This window comes from Megascapheus bottae, chromosome 7 (genome assembly GCF_031878675.1).
Source record: "Megascapheus bottae isolate mThoBot1 chromosome 7, mThoBot2.hap1, whole genome shotgun sequence".
Taxonomy (NCBI): Eukaryota; Metazoa; Chordata; class Mammalia; order Rodentia; family Geomyidae; genus Megascapheus; species Megascapheus bottae.
Genome location: NC_143515.1, coordinates 51,374,542 through 51,386,890, shown reverse-complemented (window position 1 = coordinate 51,386,890; position 12,349 = coordinate 51,374,542). Strand labels below are relative to the sequence as shown.

The 12,349-nt window shown below is 34.9% G+C and overlaps 1 protein-coding gene across 3 annotated transcripts in view; it reads left to right on the top strand.

The window, feature by feature from the left end:
- Nucleotides 1–10,544, top strand: part of Foxn2 (forkhead box N2) — a 35,495-nt gene extending 24,951 nt beyond the window's left edge. For 2 of the 3 annotated variants that reach the window (XM_090336980.1, XM_090336978.1), the window contains exons 3-6: nucleotides 740–831; nucleotides 3,505–3,569; nucleotides 5,605–5,673; nucleotides 6,163–10,544. In XM_090336980.1, the coding sequence (XP_090193106.1) occupies nucleotides 740–831; nucleotides 3,505–3,569; nucleotides 5,605–5,673; nucleotides 6,163–6,701 (765 nt within the window). In that variant the 3' untranslated portion in view covers nucleotides 6,702–10,544. The remainder of the gene's footprint in view (nucleotides 1–739; nucleotides 832–3,504; nucleotides 3,570–5,604; nucleotides 5,674–6,162) is intronic. The other variant, XM_090336979.1, reaches the window with a different exon arrangement.
- Nucleotides 10,545–12,349: the final 1,805 nt, after the last annotated feature.

Here is a 12,349-nt window from a genome sequence, read left to right as displayed (position 1 = left end):
TTTATACAAGCAAAAATTCATAGGGGAACCAAGTATATTTTCTTGTTTTTAAATATTTGGTCATTGCAGTTGTAATGTGTAATTTGAATTTTTTAAGGAAAGATTTTGTAGTAAGGTAGATGATGTAAGGTAGAGCACTGGTGGGCGATGCCGTAATCTTAGCTACTAAGGAGGCTAAGATCTGAGGGTTGAGGGTTTTTTTTTTGTTGTTGTTTTTTGTTTTTTTTGCCAGTCCTGGGCTTGAGCTCAGGGCCCGAACACTGTCCTAGGACTTTCTCAAGGCTAGAGCTCTACCACTTGAGCCTCAGCACCACTTCTGGCTTTTTTTCTATGTATGTGGTACCTAGGAATCGAACCTGGGTCTTTGTGCATGCTAGGCAAGCACTCAACCGCTAGGCCAAACTCCCGGCCCCTTGAGGGTTGAGGTTTGAAGCCAGCCAGAGCAGGAAAGTCTTTGAGACTCTTGTCTCCAGTTAACTACCAAAAAAACTTGGTTTAAGTGGTAAAGCACTAACCTTGAGCAAAAAAAACCTCCAGGACAATGCCCAGTTCCTGAGTTCAAGCTCCAGGACCTACACACAAACACACACAACACACACAAATGTAGTTGTTATTAATTTGAATCTGTGTAATATATGTTAGAGGAAGTTTCTCACACATTTATTGATAATATGACACTGATTATGTATATCTAAAAGTTACTTAGACAGATTATAAATTATTGTGCATTTTATTCTAGGTAAATGGAAAAGGTTCCTTATGGTGTGTTGATCCAGAATATAAACCTAATCTTATGCAAGCACTGAAGAAGCAACCTTCCTCTTTACAAAGGTAGAGTCCACCATGTTAACTGTTAGTGGTGATTTTAGAACATTTACTGTGTGAGATGGAGAAACTTGATGGGTAGGAATTTTTTTTGTGGTATAGAGATTTATGAATAACATAGTTTAAGGCAGTCTTACTTATGCTTTAATTTGTGTTTCTAGAAAATAAGAAATCGAGTAGTTGAGAATTCTAAGAAATGAACTCACTACAATATAAGTGATTTAAGCGTAATTGTATAATTCCAGTTACCAAAAGGTTGTCTTATAAGCTGGATGCTAGTGGTATATGCCTGTAATTCCACCACTCAAGAGGTTGAAACCTGGAAGATGGACTTACAAAGCCAGCCCACGTACCCTGGTCTGCTGGACTCCATCTCCTGAGTGACTCATATGGTAGAGCACTAGTCATAAGCAAGCCAAGCAAGAATGTAAGGCCCCAAGCTCAAGTCATTTTTATAATACTAAGGCAGAACATGAAATAGGAAATTAAAATTAAAATTTTTTAAGTGTAATGGTTAAGTTTGTCATTGTAACGTTTCATCCATTTCAATTAAGTTTTTTCTTTGTCCTAGCATTGTTCTTTTCATTACTGGTACTGAACCCAGGGCCTCTCATTGAGCTACGTCTCCCATCTCACCCTGTTTAGTGGTACTTTTAATATTTAAAATGAAGTTCAACTCTAAAATTTTAAATGTTTGGCAAGCAAATGAATGCAGTGAAGGCTTTTTTTTTTTTCTGTTGAATGTTACAATATTTCTTATAACTTCCATGGCTCTTGTTTGGTATTTTTATCTTCCTGATTTTAAATTATATCTGAAAAACAACATGAACTCCTTAAATCTGATTGTTTCTTTTTCCTAAAGAAGTCTTAAGCATCTTTTAAAAAAATTCTAGAATGTACCTTCATTTGACTTGAAAATGTCACATTTTACTAAGATACTTTTTTTTGGCTAGTCCTAGGCTTGAGCTCAGGGCCTGAGCATTGTCCTTGGACTTTCTCAAGGCTAGAGCTCTACCACTTGAGTTTCAGCACCACTTCCAGCTTTTTTTCTATATATGTGGTACCGAGTAATAGAACCCTGGTCTTCGTGCATGCTAGGCAAGCACTCTACCAGTAGGCCAAACTCCCAGCCCACTAAGATACTTTTAAAGGTTACCAATGGTGCCTAATTTTTTTTTTTTTTTTTTTTGCCAGTCCTGGGGCTTGAACTCAGGGCCTGGACACTGTCCCTGAGCCTCTCTGCTTAAGGCTAGCACTCTACCACTTGAACCACAGCACCACTTCCCATTTTTTCTGTGTATGTGGTATTGAGAAATCCAACCCAGGGCTTCATGTATCCTAGGCAAGCACTCTGTCACTAGGACATGCTCCCGGCCACACCTTTTTCTTTTTTGAATAATATACAAATGATTTTTTTAATAACATAAGAAGTTTATTTGTTTGTTTGTTTTTAGTGACATATAAAAGGATTTTTAGAACATCACAAGGGTGAGAAACTCGAGTACAGGGGGCTACATAATGGTGTCAGAGAAGCAAAAAGAGAGTCTTAAATGAAAAATTTTGGACTCATTCAGAGGGAGAACATAATGGTATGTCAGCTGCATTTATAGCAATACTTTATACTGTGGTTTATTTGAACGTTAAAGCATTCTTAAGGAGCTTTTTGTTTTTTTGGTAGCACTTGGGGATTAAACTTGTACTTTTGTTAAGCAAGCATCCTACCACTTGAGTCACACACCCTAGTCTCCTTTGCATTTTAGTTGTTTCAGATATGGTTTCATGCTTTTTACATGGCCAGTCTTATTATTAGTCTTTTATCCTCCTACATCTACCACCTGTGTGCCATCACACCTGGTGTAGGAAATAAGTTTTTAATTGCATAAACAAACCAGATTTCTTTTTACCTTGTTACAAATTCCAAAGAACAGAAGTATTTTTTCTTAAATATTTAATTTCTTACATAAAAAAGCAAAACAAAACAAAATCAGGAACTTAGGGGTTTTGCCCCTATTACTATACAGTCTTCCTTAAGTACTTGTTTTGATAAGTTCTTGAATTTCTTTGGTAATAACTATATTAAAATGTCAGGCTTAAATATCTAACACAAAGCCAAATAACTATTATTTATTTATTGTTCCAGGCATTTGAAATACATTATTATTGTTTTGTTTTGTTGTGTCAGTCATGGGGCTTGGACTCTGGGCCTGGGTGCTGTCCATGAGCACCCAGGGGTTCCGCCCTATCCCTTGAGCCACAGCGCCGCTTCTTATTTCTAGTGGTTAATTGGAGATAAGAGTCTCATGGACTTTAGTGCGTGGGCTGGCTTTGAACTGAAATCCTCAGATCTCAGCCTCCTCTGTAGCTAGGATTACAGGTGTGAGCCACTGTGGCCAGCCAGCATTATTATTGTATAATTAACACAGCACCCCTATAGAGAGACTTAGTTAGCTCTGTTTTATAGATGAAGAAATGAATAGATTATAATGTTTTTGTCTAGAATGTCCAAAAATATATGACTTAACCTTGGTCCTTAGGTCCTCCTAAACTGAGAATTATTAACAAAGAAAATAAGATAAAAAACAATTCTTTTTTTTTTTTAGTATAAGGTAGCTATATTTGTAACTAGTTCCTATTGTGAAATAAATATTTTATAAGCACATATTTCTTTTTATTTTTCAGTAGTTCTTTATCACCTCAATACTTAAACTCTATTCTCAAGCAGAACCAAGTGAGAACTCTCAAAGGTATGTATGAATATTTGTCTTTTAAATCATAAAAGGACATAAAAATAAAGATCAAAAATAATTGTTTTCTTGGCCTGGAGAATGCTTACAAAGGTTTTTGCCCAGCCAGACCCTGGTGGGCTACCCAGGAGACTGAAATCTGAGGATCATGGTTCAAAGCCAGTTACTGACACTAAAGTCGGTGAAACTCTTATCTCCAATTAACTACCAGAAAACCGGAAGTGGAGCTGTCTCTCAAGAGGTAGAATGGTAGCCTTGAGCTGTAGAGCTCAAGGGCAGCGGCCAGGCCCAAAGTTCAAGACCTATGACTGACAAAAAAAAAAAAAAATTGTTTTAGATTATAATTTATGTGTTCATTATGGCAGATTTGGAAAACAAACATTTGTAAAATGTATAGTTGGCATAACCCTAATATTCTACTGTTAATATTTCAGAACACTTGATCACATACTATGCTACATGTATAAGTAGATGTGTTTACAATATATGCATAATACATGTACATGTTTTTTTCCCCCGAATAGATTTACAACATTTATAGTTTTATATCTCCTCTTCATTATTTGTAATGTATATTTTTCCTGGACAATGGCATTTAATTTTTATGAGAGATATGAATGTAATCTTAACCTGTTTTTATGGGTCCCATGATCCAAGCACCAATTTATGTTTACAAACTCCTGGGGAAAAAACAAAGCAACAATTATATTTGGAGACATTAAAATTTACTTCAACAGTAGAACTCAGTTTCAACAGATACTTACATCTTTGGTTTTTGCATCCTGACCTGCAAAGCATAAAATTTTTCAAACTCTTCACTGAAACAAAGTTTATACCACTCCCTACATCAAAACATTTTGAAATGTTTCTTTTATAGGTTAGATATAAGGGATTTTAACTTAGAAAGCTAATGCATCAATTTTGTTAGAACTTGTATATTTTTAAAGCAGATAAAAGTTCTTTATTAGTGAATTTTTTTCTTGTTTATAGTTAATAGATTAGTATTTAAAGTAGGTTTTTCAGGTATTACTGCTTTGATGAGTTTCCATAACATTTTTTTAAAAACTACAAAATCTTACACTAAAGTTCTTTTGTCAGAAACTTTAGTTCTGAAAGTCTAATGCTGATCCTCAGAAGTTGATGTCTATAAAAGTAAGGGGTGGGGGGAGTATATAAAAAAGCTTTAAAGAACCAAAGTAGCTAAGTGGATAGGAAATTGATTCAGATAATGTTCTGCCTTACATTTCCCTGTTAACTATATAGGTCTGTCTTTCCATTTAGGTATGGCTATAACTGTATTCTCTGTTATGTTTACTACATCTTGCTAGGCATTGTAGTAGTTTCTTTGGGATATGAAGAGGTTAGAGATCTTTGCAGGCCCTGCTCTAAAAACCATACAGCTTTGCTGACACCAGGGCTCATGCTGTAATCCTAGCTATTTACGAGGCTGAGATACAAGGATTGTAGTTCAAAGCCAGCCTGGGCAGGAAAGTCTGTGAGATTCTTATCTATGACTAACCACCAAAATAGTTGGTTCAAGTGGTAGGGCTCTAACCTTGAACACAAAAGCTCAGGGACAGCACCCAGGCCCAGAGTTCAAGTCCAAGGGCCTAAACCAAATAAATAAACAAATAATAGTTTAACCAAGGAAGGTTGACTAGAATTATGCAGTGTACACTAGGAGAAAAAGCAGTAAGAAGCAAGTTAAGCCGAGAGGTAGATAATAGAAATGAGGTGCTTGAACTGGTTTTTCAGAAATAAAGGGTTGATGGAAACAGGCAGGTATTTAGCAGAAACATAGAAGGTTTCCTGGCATTTGTTAGGAATCTCTTTGGTATTCTGAGGAATATAACAAAAGCTTAGGTAGATGCAAGAGGACCAGGGAATTGCAATGAAGCAGAGGCTTGCAGAGCTTATTTACTATAGAAAAATATATACCAAATCCAATTTGAGTCATAATTGAATGTGAGCAAATATTTATAGAAGCCTTTCTTACAAAAAAACTTTTATGTCATCACCACTTTTTTCTTTTCAGAGTCTGATATTGATGCTGCCACTGCAATGATACTTCTAAATACTTCTATAGAACAAGAGATTTTAGAATGTAAGCAATCATGCTTTTCTTTTTTAAATATTTTTTGTCAGTGCCTTTTAAATTTTAATTTAAAAATGCAAATATTATGAGAATCATGGCAAAATTACTTTTTCACTAAGTTGGTTTTATTCTGAGTAACGCAGATTATATCATATTTGCCCTAATTTATTTGGACTATTAAAAAATGAAAGTGCTGTGAGATATATATATATATATATGTGTGTGTGTGTGTAAACTTATACAAATATATAACGGCTTGCTATATATGTAAATATATACAAATATATAATGGTTTGCTAAATACTAAGGCATTCTGTGTTTTGTGATTTTTTTTTTTAAATGTTTCAGATTAATTCCTACAGAATAATATGATCTGAGTAAAAGGTGTGAGGGGAAGCCTGTAAAAACATAGTTAATATAAAGCATTCACTGCCCCAGAATGATAGAATATTTTCAGTGGTCTGTGTTTGCAGTCAGATTCATTTGACCTATTGGTAGTTATGTTTTCTGCAGGTGAGAAGCCTCTTCCTCTTAAAACATCATTGCAAAAGAAGAGGAATTACAGCAGTGCATTTAATCATCCCGGTGCTGTGCGATTACAAGAAAGTGATTCTTCAGCCACCAGCATTGACCCAAAAGAAGATCACAATTACAGTGCAAGTAGCATGGCAGCGCAGCGCTGTGCATCCAGGTCTAGCGTGTCTTCCCTGTCGTCTGTGGATGAGGTATATGAATTTATCCCAAAGAATGGCCATGCAGGAAGCGGGGGCAGCGAAGGATTTCATAGTGAAGAAGACACAGATGTTGATTATGAAGATGATCCCCTTACAGACAGTGGCTATGCGCCACAGGCTTGTCCAGACAACTCTCAAAAAGGGCAGCCAGATAAAAAGATACGAAAACAGTCATGTCAAGAGATTGATGAGGAGCTCAAAGAAGCAGCTGGTTCTCTGCTCCACCTTGCTGGAATCCGTACATGTCTAGGTTCCCTAATAAGTACTGCAAAGACACAAAGTCAAAAGCAATGGAAGAAATAGAAGTACTTACTAGGGCGAAATTATTTTATAGTGCGGCAATACTCTTCTCCTTAATTCTTTACAAGGGATATCAAAGCCATAATGGACTAAAGATAGTTTTAGGGTGGGAGAAGGGTGCCAATAGTTTCTTGCAACATATTTTTGGTTGCTTTTTTTTTTTTAAACAGTTGCTGTTTGGATCATGCCCAACCATAAATATGTGATCTAAATGCTTAAAAAACATAATTTCTGTGATAAGTGATTTCAAGATTTAGAAATTTTAATGTAAGGAAATCCCTAGCCTCTGTCTTAAACTTATAGGAAAAGCTCCTTTACTAATGTGTCACAATGTAAGATCTGGCAAGTCTATAACTTTTTAATTTTTCTCTCCCATCTGTAATTAGCTATAATTATCAACTGCTGATATCTTCATAATATCCTTTTCGGACTCACAATATAATAGATAAGTTTGTGATTCTTATTTTGTCTTAAATTATTTTTTGTTGTTGTTGTGACATGAGCAAAGTCCTGTATACGTTGGAAAAGATCCTAAATGACTGCAAAATACTTTTGGTTATGTAAGTATTAGAAAAGGTAATTTGGGGAAGTGATTTCATCTAAGAAGACTAATTCCTGTTATAATAGTATCTTCAAAATGTTCAAATAATGCATAGCACTCATTCAGGCTTTTCATTCTTTCCTACAGTGCTTTGCATCCATTGTTGAAATTTTAGCCAGTAGCTGTCTTTGTTGAGTAAAAATTATTCAGTGAGAGAATACAGCCATAGAGTATGTGGGATAACATTAGTTTGACATACTTTTGCAATAAGAGAATCTTTCATTTACTTCTCTCTTTCTCTCTCTCTTTCTCTCTCTTTCTGTACTGGGAATTGAACTCAGGGCTATACTTGCTAGACAAGTACTCTACCACTTGAGCCATGCTCCCAGTCATTATTTCTTTATTTCCTTCCTAAATACACTGTTTTCTGAGAGCATTGTAACAGTAATGGAATATAATTTCACATACTATTTATGTCATCATAGGTAAGGTCATTGAGTAGAAACTTATTTCCAAGCTTTGTATGAATTAAAATTGTATATTAAATTACTTTTTAAAAGTTTTAGTAAAACTAAAGATAAAATACCTTCAGGGATTTAAAAACTCATATAAAATTAGGTCTTACACGAAACTCTTTGAAGGGACAGTGTAATACCTGTACGTGCCATTAATCCATGCTAAAAGATTTTATATTACTATTCCAAAAGTGCATTGACCAGGTGATTTATGTATTGAACAAATCTTGTATGAGACAGTTTTCATATTGCTTACATAGTTTGACTATCTTATTCAGAAAGAACAGTGAATGCTAATACCATTAGTTCATTATTTCTTACAACAGTGAGAGTAACTTATTTAACTTATGATAAATCCTCTGTTATATACAATGATCTTGTTTTCATATAATTTATATGGATTTATATACATACATACACACCTGTGCAGTCAAGGTTCATATTTTAAGATGAATGTTTTTATTTTAATGTACAATTTTTATTTGGGCAAATTTCAAAGAAGAATGATAAGAGCATCTTTTTTAGTTGATCAATCTTTAGGCCAAGGATAGCAGCATTAATATTCTTTGTCCTTTTTCTGTATTAATATAATTGAATCTAGATAGCTACATTAGTAAAATTGGTGCTCCGAAACAAGAAAATTTCAATTTTTGGGGTAATACAGAGTGAAGTATTTAGAATTTCTTCCTCATAAATACAATATCGTTAGAAAGTGCTAAAGGAAAGTAGCCTCTTCTGCTGTGTTTTACCACAGTATAAAAGATATTACAGAAATCAATTTAATGACTATTTTTGAGCTCTTCACTGTGGTCCTGTGGATATACCTTAGTAACAGTGTTTTTTGTTTGTTTGGCTTTCCTTGCCATGCTGGTTAGAGCCCAGGGCTCTATGCATGCTGGCTAAGTGTTCTGTCACCAGTTAACAGTGTTGTAATTATTTATCCCACTTTACTTTGTTCTCCTGAAATTCTGTACCACAGATATTCTTTCTGGTTCCTGTCCATCAGGTGATTATTCTTTGTAAATAAATAAAAATGATATAAGGAAGAGGAAAACTTATTCTCAATCCTAATCGGAATCTTCAAAGATTCTTGTCATATTATATATAGGAATAACTTCAAATTTATCACTTTTTCCTCTGAATCTTCAGTGTTCCACTCCCCAAAATTTAAATGTTAAAGCTACAGTGATCATCAGCAAGAGCAGTGAATTCATGTGCACAAAAAGCTAATGGGAAGATACACAGGATTTTCAACATTTCACATTTAATTTTTGTCTAGAATTCAGTATATCACTTTTCCATTTGCTAACATACTAAGGCAGTTATCTTTAAGGGGAAGAAACTTTTTCATTACAGTTCCCTTACTGTGACTTGCATGGATATTATGGCCTCATTGCTCAGCTTTGTTGAGATGGAAACAGGGCTCACGACCATCCAATTACAGAAAGTCATTCCAATCCTGTGGCCTGGAAATGGTGTTCCCAGTAATAATTAACAAATATTGCTGGAAAGAAAGCAACTCAGAAACTCCAGAGAGATTACATGTTTTGTTTTGTTTTTTAAAATATTTTAAAACTGTGATTTAAGCTCACTTAATTTGCCTTACATCAAAATAGTATAAATTTTGTTGCAGTCAGTTCATTTGTAATACATCTTTAGTAAAAGTTTTATCTCAGCACAATTAATCTTCATCTTTTGCATACCCAATAGAATCAGTGTTTCTTGACTTCATACTTTTGAAATTTATTTGTGCAATATCACCAAATTAGTTAATATTTTACTTTTTAAATTGAAAGGAAGACATATATACCTATATTAGTGGAAAGAACTGGTAGTGAATCACCTCTCTTACTACTCTGGAATCTTTCTGTCCTCAAAACCAGCATGACTTCTACCTTAGAATCCTTTGTATATTGTAAGGTTTGTGTATATATACTCTTCTTTGGCTCCTTTCTGAAGCATTATGTAAAGGGTCATACTAGGTGGTCAGTTAAACTTACGTTAGCATAGATTAAAAGCTTGAGGAAATGTTTAGAAGGAATGTGTATGTCTTGCTAGACCAGGAGGCCTTCCCCAGCAATGTAAGCAACAGACGTGAATACGTCACAAAGCTGTAAAGACTATTGTCTTACTACAATAACTCAACATCCTTTTGTGGAGACTATAGCATTTAATTTAAAAAAAATATTGAGGCTTTCTGGTTTACATATACTTTATAGGTTTTTTTTGTTAGTTTGAAATGTGTAAACTTTGATTTAAACAAAGTTTACTTCAATGGTAATGATGTAGTCAAAATATTTATTGAAAGGCAAGATAGAGTATTTTAATTTTATTCCTGCCACCTTTTCCCTAACTAACTGCCAGTGCCATTGTCAAAACAAACTTGTTTTTAAAATGGTTGTACATTTTTATGAAATGAAATGCTTAATTTTAAAGTATTATGTTGCCATCATATAGTGTATAAAATGTATAATTGCCATTTCATCGTAACTTATTTATTTTTAAATGAAAGTATAAGAGTGCTTCTGATTCAAGAAATGTGTTATTAAATTGTTTCCTCTCTTTGATGTAGCATAAATTGTCCTGAGTTGAACTGCCAGTAGATGACCCGTCACATGTGAGCCCACCCACGTCTCAGTTGCCAGTCTTTGCTCACATTTAAAACAACTTACGAATGTTAAGTTTTTGTATCTAATCTCTGATGATTAAAATGTTTATAAAGTTTATTTTTACCAAAGAAATGCAATTCATTATGATAAAGTATTACAGAATAAACATTGTTTTATAACATTTCTGTGTTTCTCTGTTCTTTTGATGGTGTATCTGTATTAAAAAGTTTCAGTTTCAAGGTTTTTTTTTTTTAAACTCTGTATGTATGTTCGTGTGTGTGTGTGTGTGTGTGTCTTTTTAGAATAGGGTCTTGTGTAGTTGCCACTGTCCTTGAGCTGGTGCTCTTCTTGCTTCATCATCTCAATTATTGAAAGATAAAGCTGTTAATTAAATATCCTAAAGTTGATTTTTTTCTATTTACACACACAAACAAGACATGTTGAGATACAGGAAAAATGGGATAGAATATGGAATTAAGTATGTTTGTAAATACAATAGTGTTACTTGAGAAATGCCAATGATACCATCTGTTCGAAAATTTGGACATCCATTATGAAATGCAATCATCTATAACCAGTACTCTGATCCTATTTTCCAGCCTTGAACTTAAGAACTGATCGTGAAAGTGTTTAAAATTAGAAGGATCAACATTTGTACTGATGTTTAAATTGTGGAGCAATTGTAACCTCACATGTTAATGGTGGAACTGTGAAAAGGCTCAACCACTGTGGAAAACAAATTTTGGAATTTCCTGTAAAGTTAACATTTGCTTATCATGTATGTCCTAGGGTCTTAGTATGCTAAAGCAGCCATAATAAAAAAACCCCAAACTAAGTGACTTAACAGATATATCTTGCTAAGGCTGAGAAAGCTAGGTGCAAGATGTCTTCAAGTTAAGATTTCTTGTGGGACCTCTCTTGCTTTCAGTTGACCATGTGTTTTTCTAAGGCCTTACTGGGTCTTTCATCCATGTATCCATCCCAGGTCTCTTGTGCTCAAATCTTGTTCATGACACCCATGATATCTGGCCCACCCTTAGGACCACATTTTAACCCCAAGGCTTAGGGCTGGAACAAAACATACCACTCAAAATGTCCAACAACTTCAGTATTTACCCACGAGAAATGAAAGCTTTGTGAAACAGACTGTTCTTAGCAACTCAATCAGTGAAAATTGAAAAGATTAGTTTCCCATACTGGAAACACCCTAAATGTCCTTTCAGCCCGTGAATGGCATATTTTAGTGAGCCTATATTACAAGGCTTAATGTAAAAAATGTACATGGAACCAGGTGAAGTGCACACCTGTAGTCCGGCACTAGCCAGGCTGAGATATGAAGACTGTAAAGACTAACCTAGGCTACACAGTCTCAAAGTAACCAAGAACCCAGTGTACCTGAACCAGTTCCAAAATCACACCTTTGTGATTCCATTTGCACGGAATTTTCTAAAAGGCAAAGTGAGTCTTTTATAGATGAGTGGCTACGTATGATCAGGGTTTGAGGATGGGCTTGGTTAGCAAAGTAATACAGAAAAAGGGGAGAAACGCTTCCTAGCATGCTTATTTGTTTTGTAAAACAATGTTTCCTATTTGCAGATTAAGGGAAATAAACACACAAGTAGTAGGAGAGAGATTGAAACAAAGTTCTATTACTTTCACAGCTGGTGGCTGAGTAGAAAACCTTCAAGTCATGTAACTGGCTGTTAGACTGAGATGAATTAGAAGAAATACTAGAATGCTTCTGACGTTTGGTGGTGAGAAGGACCAGGAATCCTGTGGCTTCTCTACACACACTTAACTATGTGAAGATAAGTAAATGATGTATGCTTTTACCTGGAAAGTTGAATTTTTTTTTGGAGGGGGGATGAGACTTGAACTCTGGTCCTGGGAGTTGTCCCTGAGCTCTTCAGCTCAAGGCTACCACCCTACCCCTTGACCCACAGTGCCACTTCTGGCTTTCTAGTGGTTAATAAAAAGTTTCATGGA